Raw genomic sequence first — 21,170 nt, forward strand, 5'->3', positions numbered from 1 at the left:
AACACTTCAACCTTAAATCAGAGTAATGGTTCCAGCAATTCTACCTTCTAACCACCTTAATTGTTTTCCTTGTTTCTCCATTCATAACCTTGTTAAAGATGAAGGAATGTGTTACAATCCCTCTTCCTCATAAAAAAGTCATGTGACTTTTTTTAACCTTTGTGTTCAAGCCACTTCATTTACTTTAATTATACCTCACATAGAGACTTCCCATTAAAAATGAACAGGTCACAATTCTCTAACACACTCAGACCATTAAAAGAAGGACACCAGAGACGATAACCAAAATACAAAAAGAGCACTCTGAGACAACTTGCTGTTCAAAATAAAAGCACTGAAGGTGAAAAACTGCACATTAATCTTGCAGCTTACCATTGCAAATCGGTGTCCAAAACTTATCCACTCTTTTTCTACAAGAACTTCAAACCCCTTGATAGTTCTGTAATAGCTGTCCAGCATAAGCATGGCCAGTGCCGTGAGCTGTGCAGTTCGATCCCAGCCATCGCTGCAGTGAACCACTACAGAGGTTTTACCAGATTCAATTTTATCTGCAATTCTTACTGCTCCAGCAAGAAGCATCTTAAACAAAAGAAACAAGCATATTAAATACTAATTAAAAAAACTACCAAAAAAAAGCTCTAATTTTACACCTTTAAAATCACACGTTTTAAAATTTTCATATTAATTACATAATCATCCTGATGACATTGCTTTAAATCAGAGATTTCCAAATGGTGGTATGTGTACTCCTAGAGGTACAAAAGCTGTCCAGGAGAGAGTTGTTACCAGCAGCTCTCCATTATTTGCCGCACATAACAAAAGAACCTTGGAATCCCTTATCTAAATTAACTGATATTCTGTATTATGATGAAAAGACACAAATACTGTAATCTATTCCAAAGGCTGAAGGTTCAGTGTTTTCAAAGTTAATTTCAAATTAATCAATCACTCTTTCTTCCTCTGTTTTCAGTTCAACTGAAACTACTGAGTGTAGAGAAAGGGACAGGCCATCCTGCTAATCTAAATCCAAACACAGCCCAAACAAACCCAGAAACTCCTGGCTGGCAGCTGGTTCTGATTTGTTGGGACATGGAGCATATGTAGCGTTCAGCCCCACTGCAGATCACTAAGAGCCTGGATAGAGGAGTGTGCTGGAGAGCAAAGGACAGAGATGGCAAAGGACTGAGACCACTTGTGTGAACTTGTTATTCTTCTCCCCACTCAAAACCCCTCCTCTCTTGTTTGCTAATACCACCACCTAGGTTTTTTTAAACTTAAATAAACTCTCTCCTGTGAAGATTTGTCTCTAACATGACCTATCATGACATCGAATAATATGTGGGGGAAAAAAACAACCGCTAAAAATGGGACCACAGGAGAAATTCCTATTCTGCATTCCAACATCAGAAAATGGAATCTTGCAAAATACTTGAATTTTTTTCTTCCCAGGCATGCGAAACCATCTTCTGGGAAGTAGAAGAGCCAGCATCTGCTGGAGAAGACGTGCACAAGACCAGCCTTCAAAGAACCAAGCTTTAGAGACAATTGTCATTGATTATATCTTTCATTGACCATCTCTTTTAGGGTAAAACTAAAGGATGCCAGGATGAAAATACCAAGAAACAATACCAAGGTCTCTGTGGGAGAATAGGTTGTGGTCTGAACTAGTTAATTGCCAATTATTTCAGTTACAAAGCTCTATTGCACTAAAAAAGTGCAAATATTAAAACAGCTTGGTCTTCAATAAAAGCACAAAAGTAATATATGTAACATACAGGTATGCAATAACTTGCTTTAAATTGTCTTAAAGAGAACACAGGTACCTCTGAAGGAGTACAGCTGGAAATAAAGGACAGAATAGCCACAGGCAATTAGCAGACAACAGGAGAGAGAAAAGAGTTACTATTAAGCAAATATCTGTGGAGTTGCTGAAGCCCTTTATTCCACTTTGGACAAGAGCCTTTAGAAAAGAGTTTCCTCCACAAACTGCTATCCTTTACAGATGTTTGAAAACTTAGCAACCATCACAGTGTTTCAGCTAGGGCTCCTAAAGAATAACTGGCTTTGGATTGGTTTAGAAAATGAGAATTCGTTTAAAAATAATTAATAATATAAGCTCTACCCTGAAGGACAGAAGATAATCTGGAGGGCATGAGGAAACACTCTGGATATGGAAAAAGCACCGAGTGACTCTACTCCTGTTATTACTACTACCTTCACACACAGAGACAACTCCGGGTGCCTCCCCAGACACTCCTCAACCATCTTTGAAGTGCTGTGGGTGCCTAAGGGCAGGAAAGTGAATTTCCAGTAATGCATTGCATTAAACTGGGACACAACCACACTGGTCTGAGCCCAGAGAACAGCAGATGTGTTAGAGTAAAGCTGTGGATTTGTTAATGCTGTTACATGCCAAGTCAAAAGGCAAGAAAGGCAAGGAATTCTTGGTTGAAAGCCCAGGGAGATACTATCAGGACTGTTAATGCAGAAATGGCAGCTTTTAAGAAATCATGCTGCAGTCTGTGCTGTTTGAAATAGTGCAAATTCAAGAGAACAAGAAAATTAAACCGTTCCCAAAATACTATTAAATTTATCTCTTAATTTTGTGTTTGCTCCCTCTACTGGCTCTCCTGCAGCTGTCAGCAGGCACCACTTAACAGTGTAAAACCAATGAACAATCCCTAACATGTTTTGCATGAGTGACATTTGAGCCAGCTGCTAAAAAATAAATTACAATCCATCCATATTCATCATAAACATGGGAGTGAATGTGGTAGTGAAATAATCTACTCTAAAATAATTTCAAAGGTTAGTGAAACTGAGTGTGGTAGTGATTTATTTAAATATTATGTTAAATAATAAAGCAGATGATAACTTGATAGAGTACTGACTATAAACAGCCCATGAAAATGTAGGCGCCAGAAACAGTAACATTGCATTGAAGGAGGGAAGGATGAGAGAGACTGAAGAATGAATCCTTTTGCAGTCAAGTCCTTTTGGCCATTGTTCAAATATAATCTGAAGTTCCCAGGGCATTCTTCCAAAAAAAGAGGGATAACCCTGAACTGCTCACAAACAGTCTTTCTCAAGAAAATAAAACATTGTCCAATGGTAAATACAATACTGTGCTATCAGGAATTAACTCATTATCTACTAGAAATACAAAGTTATTATGGAATGCTTAAAATGCTGCATTTTAAGTGACCATTCAAAAATTAAGCTGTTTTTACAAGATTATCCTGATGAAAGCAACATGCTTTGATGCCAAACTTATTTTAGTAATGTTTTCAGAAATGAAAGCTAAAAACATGGTTTAAAAAAAGCAATGGATTTTTCACATCAGAAGTATTTTACCCTTATATATTCCAGCCAATGTGTGGAGTCCACGTTTGATAACCACCGAGTGTCATCAATAGTAGGATAAACTATTTCTTTAAGTTTACGCAGGGATTCTCTCATCACGTGTATGTTATGGATTTCCAGAAAGACCAGCTCTGCATTTGGGTAGGCACTTTCACTTTCATATCCTCCACCTTTTGCCTGTCATTCAAGAAGTAAAAACAGACAAAGAAAAGAACATGTACAGGATTTCAGTTCAAGGTTAAGAGAGTTATTTTTGCCAGGTTTCAGCATCTGCTAAAAGAAGAAACTATTTTAGCCCTAATAAAACCATATTTTTGGCTTTTGTTTTTCTAAGAAAAATTAGAATGTTTTGGGGATTTTTTTAAGGTCAAAGAAATTCTAATTGTAACAGCTTAGAATGATAACACATCCATATACATTCCCCTTTTTACTAATGAAACCTTTGGTCTTCTGTGAGCTTTACTGCATAATTTCTCAGCTATATCTTCATGCTGACTTCAATTCCAGCCAGCCTTTCCAAAGTGCTACAAGCAACTTACATTCCTTCCCCTGCCCTCTTTAGGAACCCTTTCTTGCCAATTTTCAACATCAAGTTCTCTACATCCTTATCTCTTACTCAATCTTTAGCCTTGAAATAAAGATAGAACTACTAATGCCAGTTTTGCTACCAACCTACCTTGTTTGTATCTGCAACACTATTCTGTCTGGCATCAAAGATGATAAGTTTATGTGACTGAGCATTGGCATCCATTATTGTCTGCAAATATTTTTCGTCTTCTTTGCAACGCTTATCATTTGGGCCTACTGATGGCTGACTGCATCGTGTGATTGTTGCTTGGCTCTCAGGATGAATCCAGGACAACACCTGGAATAAAAGAAAACTATTTTAGTTTACCACACTACTATAAAAGCAGCACGCCAAGAGTGCAATCAGACAATCACACTGCCTATATGGCATTATTTCCTGGCAAATTTAAGGACAGGCTGATGCAAACCCATACTGACAGTACACTGGCATGGACTGCTCATCTCAAATCTGAGCTTGAAATACGAAGTGATTCTAAACATCTTAGCTCTTATTTCTAATAGCAACTAACCCTGCTACTGCATCTTACTCATCAGAAAAAAAAAAGCAAGGGAGAAAGAAAAACTACTTCCATGTGGAAGTCTATGGACCTTTTGCCTTGCTAAGCAGATCTACAGCATGAAAACAATCCTCATCTAACATATTTAAAGGGGTTCTTATACTACCTACAAAACTTGTCTGTTCTCAAGCAAAGCAGCATGGCTGTAACACATTCTGATCTAGAACAGAACACATACTAGTACATGCCTTAGCACAGATACCACTGTGGCCTGGAAGTGTTGACTCCAAACAAAAACCTCACTGCAGAGCATGATAATCACGTAACTATTCACAGCTGAGTTGTTTTCTTCAGTTCCAAACCACTGAGCCTAATTCTTCTTTCTTTGCTTTCCCCTTCAACCCCCACCTTCCAGAAAGGAAGGCAAACCCGTTATTCAAAAAACAAAGTCTAAGACAACTCTGCTAATTTCTTACAAGCTACCAACTTGTAGAGCACTTATACCTCCTTGTAAAAGTTTCACTTACTGGAACTCTGCCTTTTGCTCTAAATGCTGCCACTTTTGAGAGGTCGTCGTCCTTTACACTGGTTGGCACAACAAGAACAGCAGGATACGTATCACAAAGCTCATAGGTGCTGTTAACTTTGGATATTTTCCAACTCTCATTGGGCAACCCCTGTATGAAGGCAAAACAGTTTTATATTTTCCCAGTTAGACCTTTACATATCTGAATTTGGGGTAATGAAAATTTTTATACGCTACGTACTTTTTAATAGAAGGCATGCACACATTTTTCTTCTAAATAAGCTATAAACTTAGGTCTTCATACTGAGTCATAAACCACTACTCTGAGTCATTCCTACTTTTTTAAAACTGATATGCAAAATAACCATTTGATTAAGGTGCACATTGAAGTAAAAAGTGATCATAGAGTGAAATAAAAACACTTTTGCAACTAAGAAAATACAGATGTACAATTAAAAAGTACAGTTACTCTTCTATTTTTTAGAAACAGCACTTGGAAAATGAGGATTTAAGAACCATGTAAAGTTAACACAGTTTGCTCAAGTACTCAGCACCTGTTATCTCCATCAATTTTACAAGGTGTTCAACACACTCTAAGTCAGGCCACTTGCATTTTATTATCTGAACAGGAGATACAGACAGTTTCTGTATGTAACAAGAGCTGAAAACGTTGAGTTTTCTGACATATTTTTTATTGCTTAAATGGGTCTGGTGGAGATGGAGGAAAAAAAATTCACCAAGTACTTCTGTAACTTACCTGCCTCTTATATTCTGCCATTGGATCATACACTTTCCAGCCATTAACAGCAAACTTTTCTTTATAGCTGAATGCAAAAAGAGGCTAAAGACAACAAAGCAAAGGTATAAATTGCTGCCTGATAGGCTGCATGCACAATAAGCTCCAAAACAGTGAACATTCCAATATTTCAAATCTAACACTTCTAAAACTCTTAAACAGCAGATAACACCTTCAGTCAAAACTGGACAACACTGAGCCAGTAAGAAGATGAAAAACAGTTTCCTCCATGAAGTTGAAGCTTAAAATGAACAAAATTAAGATAAGAAACAGAGAAAGCTGAAGTAATTTGCCTTGGATTGTAGAAAACATCCACAGCAATTGCTAGAATGAGGAAATTGTTTTCCTACCTTCCAACCAGTTCCTTATCCACACAAAAAAATGAAATAGAATTCTGCACTTAACTAACAATAAGACTAATTGTACTTATTTGTTGTTTTAGACAGAACTTCTAGGCTGAATTATCTACTGCACAAAATAAGAGTTAATACATATGTATTTTTAATCAGCAACGTTAGGCAAATCTAGATCTCAGGGGCTGTGTACAAATTAACTAACTTCACCAGTAGCAGAACACAACATAATGTTTTATGAATTAATGCAAAAGGGAAAAAGGATCAGAGTATCCTGCCCACTCTGCAGGAGATTTTATGAATCAGCATTTCAGGGTGCTATACATGCCTTGCATTTCCTGCCCTATTCTTTCCAAAAAGAGGCCAGTGTCAGCCTCCTCTCCATCTCAAGACTCACCAGCCCGTTGGAAACAGGAAATGCACGTGTCACAATGTTCTCAAAGATCTCCAATCTGTTCTGCTCTTCCTGTTTACAGGCCAGCCGCAAATTTCTCATATCCTGTCAACAGTAAGTTACACTATTTTATTCTATGATAAATAAATTTAAAAAGCAGTTAGAAGAAATTTGATTGAAGGAAGGTATATATGGAGCATAAGTCACTGATACCATCTAACCCACACTGGAACAGAGTTCTATAAGCATTCATGTCAGATAACCAGACTGGCACTAGAGTAGCTAGACATAAAAATAGCCACTTTTCCTTTGAAGTCACTCTTGAGACTAAAGGCAGAAGTGTTTAAGACTCCAAGCCTCATAAGAGGAATTGAAATATATTTTCTAAATGATGGAGGGTTCAAATATAGGGAACCGAACAGACTGAATAACTGCACAGGGACTGGCAGATTCTTACTACAGAAAAATGAAAATACTTTAATATTAATAAATCTGTACCATGCCTTACCTTGCAAACTATTTCTATACCACATGAGTAGTCTCCATGGCTCTGTACTCCAATTTTTTCAACCCTACTTATGACTCCGAGGGGAACATCAACAACAAAAGGTGGATCCTGAAATTTGTATATAAAAAAAAATGAATTTTATTACATTAGGAAGAATGCAAATTTATATTATTAATGTATTTTTCATTACAACCCACAATAATTCCTGTTTAATAGACTGCTGGGAACAGTTATACTTTACTTACACCGAATTTGTCACTTTCTGAAATCTACTTCAGTACCATTCCTACCTCAAACAACAGGCAGATGGATAGGGAAGTCTTACCCTCTCCACGCTTTTGATAAACATTCTGAAGTCCGTCACGGTGAGCGTACCACTGACTGCTCCCATAAATGGACAGATGTACATAACATCTTTAGCTGCAAAACAGACCAATTAAATTTTGGTTTACTATTACAGACATTTGCTCCAGAACAGTCTAGTTCTATTTGAAACTAGCAAGACTTTGGCAGCTCTGTAAGATCTTGGTGCTTGATCTCTATAGGAAAGCTTACACTTTCTGAAGAGGCTGTCAGGACAACAATGAAAGCAATTAAATTCCTCAGTCCCGCTGCTGCTCAGCAACTCCTGAGCACCTGGGGCTGGCTCAGCCAGCACGGGCTGCAGGAAGGGCAGGCAGGTACCCAGCACCTGCTGGTTCTCAACTCCACCTGGCTCTGGTCCCTGACCTGAAGTGTCAAGCACCCACACTAACCCCAGGGACAGCATCCAAAGGGCAATTACTCTTCTCTCAGGCACTCAGCAGTAGGACAAGGGGGCACGGGCTCAAACTCTGCCAGGGGAAATTGAGGTTGGAGATCAGAAAAAAATTCTTTACAGAGAGAGTGCTCAGGCATTGGAATGGCCTGCCCAGAGAGGGGGTGGATTCCCCATCCCTGGAGGTTTTTAAACTGAGATTGAACATGGCACTGAGTGCCATGATCTGGTAAAGGGACTGGAGTTGGACGAAGGGTTGGACTTGATGATCTTGGAGGTCCATTCTATGATTCTGTGACACTGATCCAGACACAATTGTCCTCCCAATAATTCAGTTAAATGCACTTATCTTCATTTTCACTTTTATTTGCTAATATTGTTTCCTAGTCAAGTACTGCACTGCTCATGCAGAGCTTGATGCCAGGGGCCAAAAAGAAATAAATTTCATTAAGAAATGGAAACTAAGTTTTCCATAATTCCATCTTCATTGCTATCACAATTTTGAATCTATGAAGTACCCTCAGCAACCCCAAGCAGAAATACAACCCATAGAGGAAAAAAAAGATTTATCTATATGGAGCAAGTAATCTTCTGCAACTGATTTCTCCTTCCTGCATTTGGATTTAAAAGACAAAGAAAAGAAAACCACATCTAATCAGCTAATCTAAAGTGGCATTAAATAACAAAAGTCAAAAGGAAATAATATTCTGTTTTTAAATAGATAACCTATCAATTCAATAGCATTCAGTGTAGCACTCAGTATACTCTTTACCGATAACTTTGATTGATTCTCCGGGAAAAAGTGGAGCCTCTTCCATCTGTGCCAGTTTGTTTCCATCCCGCAGTGCCTGGCAGAAATCCAAAGGCATGAGTAAATCTCACATTCCATCTGCACCACATCGATACATTTTGATGCAAAGTGCTTTTACTACCAGATTATTGGAACACAAGAACTGTCTATTTTTACAAGGCACAACTGTACTAAACAGTACCACAGTTAAAAAAACAGAACAAACACAAATCTTGGTATTATAAATATTGCACAGACATGCGTGTTAGTAACATATTAGTAACAAAGCATTTATGCAACAATTAGTTTCACATGCTAGCTACATATAGCATACAAAAATATGAACAAGATGAGCCAAAATTTGTAATTAGTAATTTGTTAGTCTTTTGCTAAATGAAGGTATTACTTTGGGTATTTTATTTACTTGAGAACATTTTAAAGCTCATTTAAAAAAAATTCTTAATGTTGTTTATTTTGCTGTTTATTTAAAATTTAAGTATTTTCATCTGAAAGAACTATATGGTAGAAACTTTATTTATTTAATATTTTAACTTTGTGTTTTTGATAGCACCCTATGATGCTCTATTTCACTCAATACCCTACTGAGAGTGCCACAGGTTATGGAATAGGTTCACCTTTTGGATCCAGAAGGTCAGATTAAGAATGAAGTAATAACAAAGTACAGATGAACATTAGCAATTTTAAAATAAGTTAGTTTCATAAATTTTCTTTTAGGTAAATGGCTTCATTCCTAAATGGTACAAGATCGATCCTTTAGGTCGTTTGTTGGCAGCAAAGATTTACAATGTACTAAAGATTTTAATTAAGAATAAAAGGGTTTGTGGGACTTTTAAGGACCATGTGATAATGTGATCTCTCTCAGGTTAAAATTATGAGACATAAAGTTTCTATTTTCTATATCCTCAATGAATAATAAATACAATGAGCTGTGTTACAGCAAACAAGTAACTCTCCCCTTGTATTGCAGCTCTGACACACAAACACACAATTGGTAGGATCTGATTCCAAACTGCCCCAAGCTCTCATTTAGAAATAATTTCTAAAGGTATTTCAACTAATCTTTGGCTTCATATTTCCTTGGAAAGTAGCAGAATTTTCCCTTCAGCACCCAATCATAAAAAATAATGAGGCAGTGCTCACTGAGGATGGATGTGGTCTGTCAGATGGGGCTTATTTTAGACTTCATGACTTTACACAAAACCCCTGCCTAGCACAAAACCAGTTACATCCTAAATGCTTTCTGGGGATTCTTTTGCATGAGAAAGATTTGTATGCACTGTAGGAGTACTAATATATAGTACCTTGCTACACAGTTAATGAATGAAAGATGAGTAAAACTTGCCACCTGATCAGGTTCTGCTTCAGAATGATAGCCATTGTGTCCATCCTGAATCTCCTGCTTTGCATGAGGCAGCAGTAGGGCAAGAGAGAAGTGACAGCAAAAAAAATGCAGACAACATGTGAAAGGACAGAATCTTCTCTTTTTTTAGTTTCCCTTTTTTCAATTTCCTTAAAAAGACAGCACACACTTCAGCTTTTCAAAATCTGGGCACACACTACTTTCCACAGAAAGGAATCCAAGCTAGTAACACCATGCTTTGAATGTTATTTGGCACAACACAAAATGGAAAATTTACTCCCCTTTTCACGAAAGAGTCAGTGTTGGTAGATAAGAACATAAAAGTATGTACTGTCTTTTTAAGACAAACAACCTTACAGTGAAGAAAATTAATTTCAAGTATGCCACATGCTTATCAATAGAAGAAACTGAGTACAGCTTGCAACAGCAGCGTTACAGGAAAACTCATGCAATCTTTCACAGAAAAAATAGGTCGACATCAAATAGTACTATCTAAACACTTTAAAAATGCTTTGCTGAGTAAAACATATTTTAATTGAACTCTCAGCTTTATGGTTTTACATATTTTTCCAGCAACTTCTGTGTTGTTACTTGAAACTTGGCCAGAAACTTTACAGAAGTTAAAATCACTTCTCATGGCAAAATATGCAAACAATTCACATATTCACATTAATTTATTTTTGCATCAGTTGGCAGCAAAGCCTGAATATTAATTAAATTTCTTTAACAAACATAATGTCCCTAAGTATGCCAGAGAGAAGCACAAATGTCATCGGGTCAGATGAAGGAATTGTTTTAATACGTTCAGCCAAAAATGTTCTTCCGCCTTCTTTTTTTATTAACTGGTGAGAAGTTGTGTTCATGACAGTCTGTTATTCCCAGTTCACATGCAAAGAACTTCTCACGTGGTCAGACTGTAAAATCAGCCTCAGTCTAAATTTACAAATGTTTGTTGAAGTCAAATTTTTCTTCTTACAATATTTCTACGGAACCCTCAAGGAAGAACAACTTAGAAAAAGGACTTTAAATATCTTCAGATAATTTGAACTCTACATGAGTTTAAAAAGTTATAAGTAATTTAAAAACTCTTTCAAATGATAAAGGACTACTAACATTTAGGTATGTGTGGGATTCTGTTAAATAAAATTACTTAAATTTCAGGTCATAATTATGTTGTTTCTGAAATCAAAGCAAAGTAGATACTGTGATTTCTGGGAAAAAACCCAGAAGGACAATGAGCAAATATACCAAATATTTTAAACAAATTAAAGACAGAGAAGCACAACAGACTATTCAAAGATCAAAGCCTTTACAAAGAACTATGAACCACTGAACAAAACCAATTTTTGTTACTCAACTTAGACCAATTACTTCAAGAGATATCTATTTAAAAGAAAAAAACCCAACTTCTGGATTTGTATGATTGGACTAAACACATCATTTTCAAATATGTAAACAACAGAGGAGAAAAAGAAATCATTCAGACTTCATCTCTTCGTTTCAGACAGAACAAGAGGTCTTTGTTTGAATAAAAGTGCTGGACACATTTCATGAACAATGTCAGAACACTACCCAGATCATTTCTCACTCCATAAATGTTACTACAAAAGAGGGGCAAGAAAACAAGCCTTGCCCTTTTTATCTCTTCAATGAACAATGGCCAAGACCTAGTCCCAAAATTATAATTAAAAATATGCAGGTCGTTGCACTAGGGCCTAACTCCAAATCTAACTTTCAATCCTACCACAGCTTGATAACAGCTAAGGTAAAACACATACAAAGCAAACATGAATTTGGAATTTATTTAAATAGCACAGACACAGATGTAACGCCTTCACCACTGGTATTCTTTAGCACAGGCATGTTAGAGCTGCTAACACAGCACTCTGCAGTCCAAAGCACGTAAACCTCCATTTCAAGCATCAACTTTGTCAAAATTAATGTAATAAAACTGAAGTTAGTATTGCACATTTGAAACATAATTTTAAAATACTGCTCTCTTACACATGGACTTTTATTGCTCACGAAAACGCTGTAATGTATATAAAGCACTTCTATGGCAAAGAAGCTGTTGCATTGCATAACAAAATGGTCTGACTGGTTCATAAAACCCATTAATGAAGTAAAGAGGAATGCTTGACACACTGAGATCGCACACAGCACAGAAGACAAACAGGTAGGAGGCCGTTTACTGTGAGCCAAAGGTAACCTTACCCGTATAACCGGCCTCCTGTACACCTGTTAGTTAAAATATAAAACGTTATCCAGTGAAACACACAGATTTGATTTGCTAAAGATATCTTATTTCATCAGATTTTCATTTGATTTGCTAAAGATGTAATATCTTATTTCATCCAATTTTCAAAAGAACTCTACTCCCAAACATTATAGACAGTTTTGAAAGAACAAAATTATGCAGAACTAGTAACTCTCATTTGCAGAATTGTTTTGATCTAAAAAAAAAAATAAAATTCAGTCACTTCAGTGGTTTAACAAATGTTTTGGAAACATTCATTCCTAAGCACCCTTTTATGCAGCTACAATGTGCTACTGTGAAAAGAGAAGAAAGAGCCTGATAATCCTTCCAGGTGGAAGACATAACCCTGCACTAACAGCCACGAAGTGTAACCAACCCCAGCACCTTTTGGATTCAAATGGCAAAACAGAATAGTGACAACTCTTCCCAGCTTACTCCTGAAGGTGTCTGTAGGTAGCCACTATGACCTGAGCCATTTTCACTTATCTGAGCCCCTCAGTCAAGAACACTCTGCAGGAAGAGAGCGTATCAGAGAAGACACAGAGCAGAGCTCACATGCAGGGTGAGAACATGTTGCTGAAGGGTTTAGCAACCAAGGGCTGGCTCCGTGCTCTCCAGTTCTGCATCAGCAGCTCCTTTGCCACCCTTTGATTCCCCTCTTCCCTAAATCACATTCTGGTAAAATAAGTCACAGAGTAACATGAGTAACACCACTAGATACAAGAATTGATACATTTACTGGTTTTGCAAACATTTAAACATTAAAAAAAGGACGAAAGAAAGAATAAAGCAGGGAGTTCCTGATAAATCCAGCAGAAAGCAACAGAACTTTCCGACCAATTCCAGAGGCAAACACACAATCTGGCCCAACCTGAAGGTTTTGAGTTTTAAGACAGTATCTAAATGCAGCAATTCAAGGTAACCAAAGGTAATGAAGACCCAGGAAGGTGACCAGTGTTCATCAAAAGGGAAAGATGACTCAAAGGAAAACTGTGTTACATGTGGGCATTGTCTTTTTATATGTGAATTCCCCAGTAATAATGAATAAACCCAACCTGTTAGTGGTACTGACTGAGCAGCGAGATGTGCCACTGAACTTCTGCAGAAGCTAAAAGTGCAAAAGAAACCCTCTCCTAAAGCAGACACGGCTTCACAAGATACTGGTCCTGAGCATAACTAAAGACATTTCAGGATAAAAAATTCAATGAAGTTATATACAAATAGAGGATTTCAAACCACAGGAATGCAACGATGCTGAATACAATTTATCCCCAAACTACCCTGAATTTAAACCATCAGGCTTATATTCTTTCCTGTCATTTCTAAGAAGCAGAGAATTAAGTAGAATTTTAATTAGGTCTTAAAAGATTTTTCCTGTTCAAAAATATTCAAGATGGTATAGAGATGAAGGTTATTTAGAATTAAAAAGTGCTCAAGGAATGCACTCTAACTCGGAGATAAACTAAACACCAGGCTTATACACTTTAAATGAGGGCAAACCCAACACTGACAGCTGTAATGCAAAGTCTCCCAGACAGTTTTATCAAAGATGTTGGCCTTGACCAGCAAGCATTTGCAATTCATCTGCTGTAGCGAGGAAGAGCTGTGCTCCATAAGCTGCTGACTGACAACAGTCTGAAACTGAGGTAAACTTTTCAGTAAATGACAGTCAAAGATTTTTTGTGGACTTATCTTCAGGCTTGGGCTGAATCTGACCTGCTGCCATTGAGCCTAAAATACACTGTTTCTGGACAACAAACTTCATAATCACAGAGCATATTAGAATTAAAATCTAGTTAAAACAAAACAAAAGACAAAATCTTCATTTAGTCATTCTACATGAAGACCATAAAATTGTTTCAAATCTAGGAAGAAAACAGGATCTAGACAGCAGCAGCTTGGGCTTCTTAAAGAGAATTGAAACACAGGGGACTTTTGCTGAGAGAAGAAAAACTGTCCCTGCTTCACTGCTGACAGTTGAGCTGACTGGCTGCGTGGAGGGAACAGTCAGTGAGGCTGAAAGAACAGGGGCACAAAAAGCATAATAGAACTGTCAGGTAAACCACACTGTGCAGTCATTACCTTTAGTGACAACAATGTTGCTGGGAGGGAATGAAAAAGGTGACTTGTTTGTTTGTTTGATGTTAAATTCTCTAGTGAAACCCCATGAAAAATGATAGTCATTTATGTTCTCTGCACAGAAGCAAAGATGTGCATTTATTTTCTTGTGAAATCTGGAGAGCTCAGTTCAGTACTCTGAATGACACACACTACAAACCATTACAACCTGTAACTATTAATCTACTTTACCAATTTTATTATATAGTAATCAAAAGAAAAAAACCCTCACTTTTGGCATTTTAGGCAAAACATTGACTTTTTAATTTTTCTTTCCTCTCTCTGTTAACTTTTATTCTGCAGACTTCAATGCCACTATTCTAAATATGAAGAGCACAAATCAGATTCAAAGGACTCCTACGCATAATGAGATGTTTTTAGTTCTGAAACATTCAGCGATCACTCAAGTACTCAAGTACTTATCACCTGCCCAACCAGGACAGCAAAGACTTTCCTGATCATTCACTTTTTTATCTTAAGCAAATCAAGGTATTCCTCAAGTCACTTACCCTGTAGTCTCTGGACACACCTTCTGATGGGACAGACCCTGAAATCTGACTCGAAATGGTTGCAGCTATCAGCTGTTTGCACCATTCCACGTGCGATCCAGTCGGGCTACAGGAACAGAAATTTTAAATTATTTAACAGTAATTAAAAATGTATATTGAGAATAGCATAGCAACTGAGCAGATCCAGAAAGCAACACCATAAGTGATCGCTAACATCATAAAAATGAGCTTGCTTTGTGGGCAGAATGCAACCATTTCACTGATCAAATTAGGAAAAAGAATTTTATTAGATCGTATCAGAGATGTAGAGCTGTCAGTAGGTTAAAAGTGACGTTAGGATGCTAGGAATTTATAAAAAAGTTATTTTCTTTATCCAGTGTAATTTTTTATCATTTTTCTGTAAGTCCTCAGAATTAAATTATTCTATGCTAATATTAAAACATTTAAACTCTGCTTGTACTGTGTTCTATATTAATATTAAATGTCAAAAATAGAAGTTTTCTAAAGAGTAACTTCTAGTTAGTTGTATTTTTTTTCCCAATTCATAAAATAATCCCTGAATAATTTTCAGGGCAGGCCTTGCCATGTCACAACAAGAAATTCTGCTGTGTAGGGTGTTTATAAGAATCTTAAAGCATCTGAGCAGCAGAACTGCACTAAATCCCAGAGGGTGCAATTTGAGAACAGTAACCTGAACCAGTGCTGCTCACAAGTAAAGCAGTGCTGGTACTGAGAGTGAGAAGCAATGGTAGTTTGAAGTGGGCTGGGTCTGCTTCAAACATGAAAAAGCAGCAGTGCTGGAGAGAACCATTCCCTGAGTGCCATTACAGCCTGAGCTGATACCTTAGGTAACTTCCAGTTTGTTTCAAACCATTTAGCTGGGCTCTTCTACAGATTGAATGCTTATTCAGAAGTCAAATACAGAGAGAAAACGTTAATTATTTTTTTTAAAATTCATTCATAAAATAATTTTGGATTCTATAAGTAACCTGTGACATTGAAATGAATGCACATACACATACCCAGCACCCAAGAGGAGCACCACACCTGGGACATCAGGAGGGTGCGGAAACAGCCTTAGATGACCAATTAGTACTTAACTAGAGGTCTTTCCTTGCCTTAACTCTGACAGACTGAAATCCATGCAACAACTTCATACCTGAAATGAAAGCTCTTTCAAAACTTCCCTGATAAATTTTAGTACCTTTCTCCCCACTTGCACATTATGTGCAGTACTAGATCTCACAATGTTGTTTTGCAACTAAAACACACCTATGATAGTCCTACTTGAACAATGAAGATAACTCTCAGGTTAGTGCTGAACTGGGGCCCAGATTCACTTAGAGAAACTTTTCAATTAAGAGCGCAAGGGCTAAAACCTACAGAAATTCTTTTCTGATCTCATTTATTTCTCCTCTCTCATATCTCTTTAGGGCTTGCCTAAGTTTGTTTTAAAATAAGCATTTACTTGTTAATTAAGAAAAGGATTTATTTTTCTATGGTTTATCTTCTCCAGGGATCATTACATCAACAGAGTTAATAGCGGCAGGAAAACGACTGTGAATGCAGGGCCATCCCCAGGCCCAGTGCCGGGATGTGTCAGTGCCACAGGACACCGATCACACCGATGCCTTCCCACCATCGGCCAACGGGGCACACACCAGCACTGTCTTTCCATTCTCTCATCTGCAGTCACAAACATTAGCGTGGCCTGGTACAGACATACTGGCAAATAAATAAACTGTATGACCGATGGACATGGTAACTCCCCCAGGGTAGAACAGGATTAGGAGAAGAAAGTTGGGAATTAAGGTAAGAAAGTATATTAATAACGAATACAAAGGCATATGTTTGGGTGATAAAAAATGGACATTTGATTTCCACCCTCACTAGAACGACGTAAAACTCCAGGTTTCTCCTAACAGAGAAATAAGAGAATACAGAGACTGGAAACTGGCGCTGATTTCTAACAGTTTTTTTTAATTTATTTTTCATCGGGGTGAGATTTCCGTTAGTTTCTACTCCTTGTTTAAGGATTTTTAGGCTCAGTTTTTAAGTCTGCCTTCAGCTGGGAACTCCTAAATGACGGAATGACTGCCAGCAGCTGCCGGAGGAGATGCGTCCTACCTGGCGCGCCCAGCTCCTGGCACCGTCCCGGTGAGATCCCGCGGGCACCGGGGACACACCGCACACAGCTACGGACACACGGACAGGGGGGACACACCGCACACAGCTACGGACACACGGACAGGGGGGACACACCGCACACAGCTACGGACACGCGGACAGCACACTGTGGACACAGCGCACCGACAGAGTGATAACACCGCGGGCACACTCGGCGGTGTCCGGGACAGTCGCGCCTCTGCAGGTGGAACACACGCAGCACAGACCCCGCCGGACACAGGCTCAGACCCGCGGACGGTCCCGGCCCGGCCCGCACGGCCGCCCCCGGCCCAGGCCGAGCGCCGGGGGCGGCACCGCCGGGACGCGGCAGGAAACTCCGGCAGCAGCCTCGGCCCCGCCGCGGGCCATTCGCCGCAGCCGCCCCCAGATTGTAGCTCCGCGGGCCGGCGTCGCCCGGGGAGGCCGCCCCGGGGCCGCGCTCGGCCGAGGCTCGGCCCGAGGGGCCCCCGCCGCCCCCCGCCCGGCCCCGCAGCGCCCTCCCCGCCGCCCCGGCCCGCTCACCTCTCCAGGGTCTCCGTGCTGGGCTGCCGCGACCCCGCGCCCGCGGCGGCGCCCCCCGCCCGCACGGCCCGCCGGCTCCCGCCGCCCTCCAGCGCCGGCCCGGCCGCCGCCGCCGCCGCCGCCCGCTCCATGGCCCCGGGATGGCGGGCGGGTCCCGGCCCGGCCCCGCCGCCTCAGCCCGGCCCGATGGGGCCCCGGCGGCGCCCGGCGCTGTCACCTGGGCGGCCGCGCTTTCCTGTCCCAGAGGCCTCCGCGCCGAGGGCGGGCGGAGGGAGGGCAGGGCCGGGAGGGGATGGGGTGGATGGATGGATGGAGGGGGATGGATGGATGGAAGGGATGGATGTACCCCCGCCCGCCGCCCCTCCGGCCCCCCACGGAGCCACCGGCACACGGCGCGCCAGGAAAAGCGCTGGTGGAGGCAGAGCGTTCAACACTGGCATCTTTATTTTCCCCGCCCCGCACGTACACGGCGGACGGAGAATGTTCACTCATTCTCCGCCCCACACACAGGGCCCGGCTCTGGAGCAGCCCCGCGGGATCCAAGGAGAGCGAAAACAGGGATCCTGGGGAAGCAGCAGTACTGAGCAGATCCTGCGCTGTTGTAACACACGTTTTCTCATGCAGGACAGAACGCTTGCTGCGAGACAACACCTGAACTCAAGGCAAAGGTTAACAACGCGTCAGGAGGAGGTAGCACACAAGTCATGTCTTGGGTACAGCCATAACAGCGATGTTGGGGGGTAAGGCATAAGTAAATAAACAAGGCATTCGACAAATAACCTCTCTAAATAAGTAACTGAAGCCCAACACAAAAACTAGGTTATTTCCTCAGGTCCACGAAATAAGAATACAAAAACCGCTAAAAACTAGCATTCCAAGACAGGCATTTCTCATGGGATATTGCGCATTCATTGCTGGTGATCTTGACGTCCCAGCTCTGCTTTTTTATCCCTTCTGGAAAAGGCACTCGGCACCTGGAACTTTCTCCTTCACCACCTCAGCAGCTTCCCCAGGTGTGCTCGTGGCAGGGAGCGGCCCCTGCAGTGGGCACAGGGGCACGAGCTGCAGAACCACAGCCCAGATCACCCAGTTTTGGGGCAAGGAGAGAGATGCTGTTCTGTTAACATTGACCAGTTTGTATGGCTACATTCACAAGCAGTATATTCCAGAAAGCATTGGATTAAAACCACCCCTATGTTGGTCTAACATGTAAAAACAGGATTAACACAAGTATCTTATCTGCTGGCTTGAAAAAAATCCAAGCCCACACAGAGCCTTGTTAGAGAGCTTCAAAGATAAATTCGGCTGAACAGTAATATGAAAAATGGTATATATGTAATGAAGTGCAAAAAGATCCTTTCGATTATATTATACTTTCCCAAATCCAAAAGGTTATCATGTAGTGTTTAAACAGTAAAAACTTAGATTTTCTGAACTTCATCACACCACTCAGAGATGTCACCAATGTTCACCTCAAATACAGAAGCTTTAAATATTCTAATAAAAATATCATTTTTTTAATAAACCACAAGTAAGTAGAAGGCAAATATACCAGAGTATGCATAGCTTTCAAAATGTAAAGTACATAATGAACAATTGAGTATCTTTCTTCATTTATCTGACATAATGCATTTTTTTACCTTAACAAGTCAAGATACTGGAGAACACAGATGGGAGAATGAAATTTAGAGGACAAAATAAGTCATATAGTCCTGTGTATTAAGAACACACATGTTGTATGATCTGAACTTCCCTGAAAAACATAGTGCAAGTCAGTGCATATACTGAATTAAATCAAGAGGCGGTATACTTTTATTCCTTTGAAAAAATACTGTTTTAAAAATATTCCATGTCCTCTAAACTTTGACTTATTTTATGGAACTATAGCTTTAAATTTAGTTTTCATATGCAAAATATTTACACTTATAAACTTGCAGAATTTCTAATAAACTATATTATATATACTTACACAAAACTTAATTTATATATAATCCTATTATATCTTCCAGATCAAAACTCACCACATGTACAATAATTTACAATGACAGAAGCCTCGAGCATCAAAATATCTACTTTAAAATAACAATATTAGAGTCCTCTACAGATTCTGAATTGCAGTATTTTCTGGATTGCCTGAATATTCTTAAAATTATGAGAATATGCACAATTTTCATTAGATATCAAGAGCAAAGTTTGTGCTGTCATGAAATGCTTGCAGCTATTTAAAAATACCTGAAAGGAACAAATGAAAGGTTTACAAAAAGCCTCTGAAAGAAGGGCTTAAAACTAGAACTCACAGGAAGGTCCAATGTAAGTTCATTCATTATATGCAGATCTTGGATACCAAAGCCCCTTAAAATACTTAAGAATAAATTTGCTGAACAGAAGTTAAATTAAAAAGTAAACTATAAATGTACAAGTTTTCAAAATTATTTATAACCGAGAGATTTTGCCTACTTTGGTATAAAAGCTCCTTTAAACAGGCACATTTACTTTAACAAGACAAACAGAAGCTTTAATACTATGGCTATTGCTGGATGTTTAAGTAATGTCTCTGTGGGGTTTTTTGTTACAATTATACAAACCTTCTTTAGAAACATTTTATTCTGCATTTATCCAAAGAACCAATATTGCCCATAGTGATAATCTGTAATATACTTTAGAGCTGAACACTTAGCCAAAACAGGACTTCTCAGAATCCAGTATAACTGACATTTCCATTTTTTTTAAATAAAATTGATTTACAATTAAAAGTTTTTATTTTCTTTTGGTATCTACTGAGCTATTTGAACTTTTTAATTAGAGTATAGCAGTGTCATGTCTTCCATATTTCTATTCATTGCAAAAAAGGAAAATTTGGAATTCTCAGGTAACCAGACCGTTTCAGCCCTTCTCTCTGAAAACTTACAATAGAAATTATTTTTACCTCCTGAACTCCACAAATGTTTTCCTAACAGGAATACACACAAACCTAATTTTACACAGTGTGCATATTCCTATTGCCATTAACGTGTTTGTTCATGACATGTAAGACTGAGCATGAATTTCCTTACAAGAACATGACCTACAATGTAATAAATTAAAGGATGAAAACAATAAATCAATTTAATTTCAATTGTACCAGACTTTCCAAAATAACTCTGGAAAAGCCCTCCATAACTCTAAGTTGATTAATAATGTTCCCAGTCCACAGGTTCTGAAAGGCACATAATCGAAGAGTCAGTTCCGTTTGCTTTGAAGTCCTCCTCAAGTGAAGACAGTCTAAAATAATTGGTTATGACAGTCTAACTTAAGGCATTAGAATACTCCTCCTCATGCTATGGATCTATGTGAAGCACCACTTGCTATTACAGTATAGAAAGAAGCCAACATTTTCTTCAAAAATGTGTTTGTACTTGGGGCATCATTTGTGAGGGAGATGTTGATGAGGCTGATGAATTGGGTATCTTTGCATTATTTGTGATCTGTAGCTCTTCAAGTCTCCGTATATAATCATCACGTAACGCAAGGAGCTCCATGTAACGCTGCTCCACGGGGTTTGGCTGCTAGAAAGAGATCCATGTTAGTCTTACCACTTCAGTCTAACTACTTCTACAGGCTGCTGGAGCATTCCTGGCTTCTTGGCACATGTAGCAAGTTGCAGCT

General features: G+C 39.2%; 2 protein-coding genes across 10 annotated transcripts in view; both read right to left on the reverse strand.

The window, feature by feature from the left end:
- Nucleotides 1–17,892, reverse strand: part of MTMR1 (myotubularin related protein 1) — a 37,422-nt gene extending 19,530 nt beyond the window's left edge. Inside the window, exons 1-13 of one of the 6 annotated variants that reach the window (XM_071569752.1) lie at nucleotides 17,526–17,882; nucleotides 14,838–14,943; nucleotides 12,168–12,191; nucleotides 9,939–9,989; nucleotides 8,555–8,630; nucleotides 7,351–7,445; nucleotides 7,026–7,133; nucleotides 6,521–6,622; nucleotides 5,732–5,815; nucleotides 4,976–5,125; nucleotides 4,040–4,228; nucleotides 3,355–3,540; nucleotides 373–579 (exon numbers count right to left, since the gene is read on the reverse strand). In XM_071569752.1, coding sequence (XP_071425853.1) covers nucleotides 373–579; nucleotides 3,355–3,540; nucleotides 4,040–4,228; nucleotides 4,976–5,125; nucleotides 5,732–5,815; nucleotides 6,521–6,622; nucleotides 7,026–7,133; nucleotides 7,351–7,445; nucleotides 8,555–8,630; nucleotides 9,939–9,989; nucleotides 12,168–12,191; nucleotides 14,838–14,943; nucleotides 17,526–17,656 — 1,509 coding nt within the window. In that variant the 5' untranslated portion in view covers nucleotides 17,657–17,882. Of the gene's footprint in view, nucleotides 1–372; nucleotides 580–3,354; nucleotides 3,541–4,039; nucleotides 4,229–4,975; nucleotides 5,126–5,731; nucleotides 5,816–6,520; nucleotides 6,623–7,025; nucleotides 7,134–7,350; nucleotides 7,446–8,554; nucleotides 8,631–9,938; nucleotides 9,990–12,167; nucleotides 12,192–14,837; nucleotides 14,944–17,525 lie in introns of all 6 variants that reach the window. The other 5 variants (XM_071569758.1, XM_071569757.1, XM_071569754.1 and 2 more) reach the window with 5 other exon arrangements.
- A 1,126-nt stretch (nucleotides 17,893–19,018) lies between these two features.
- Nucleotides 19,019–21,170, reverse strand: part of MTM1 (myotubularin 1) — a 49,022-nt gene continuing 46,870 nt past the window's right edge. For 3 of the 4 annotated variants that reach the window (XM_071569760.1, XM_071569759.1, XM_071569761.1), the window contains one exon: nucleotides 19,019–21,070. In XM_071569760.1, coding sequence (XP_071425861.1) covers nucleotides 20,903–21,070 — 168 coding nt within the window. In that variant the 3' untranslated portion in view covers nucleotides 19,019–20,902. The remainder of the gene's footprint in view (nucleotides 21,071–21,170) is intronic. The other variant, XM_071569762.1, reaches the window with a different exon arrangement.

The sequence above is a fragment of the Pithys albifrons genome, chromosome 14 (genome assembly GCF_047495875.1).
Source record: "Pithys albifrons albifrons isolate INPA30051 chromosome 14, PitAlb_v1, whole genome shotgun sequence".
NCBI classification, from domain to species: Eukaryota; Metazoa; Chordata; class Aves; order Passeriformes; family Thamnophilidae; genus Pithys; species Pithys albifrons.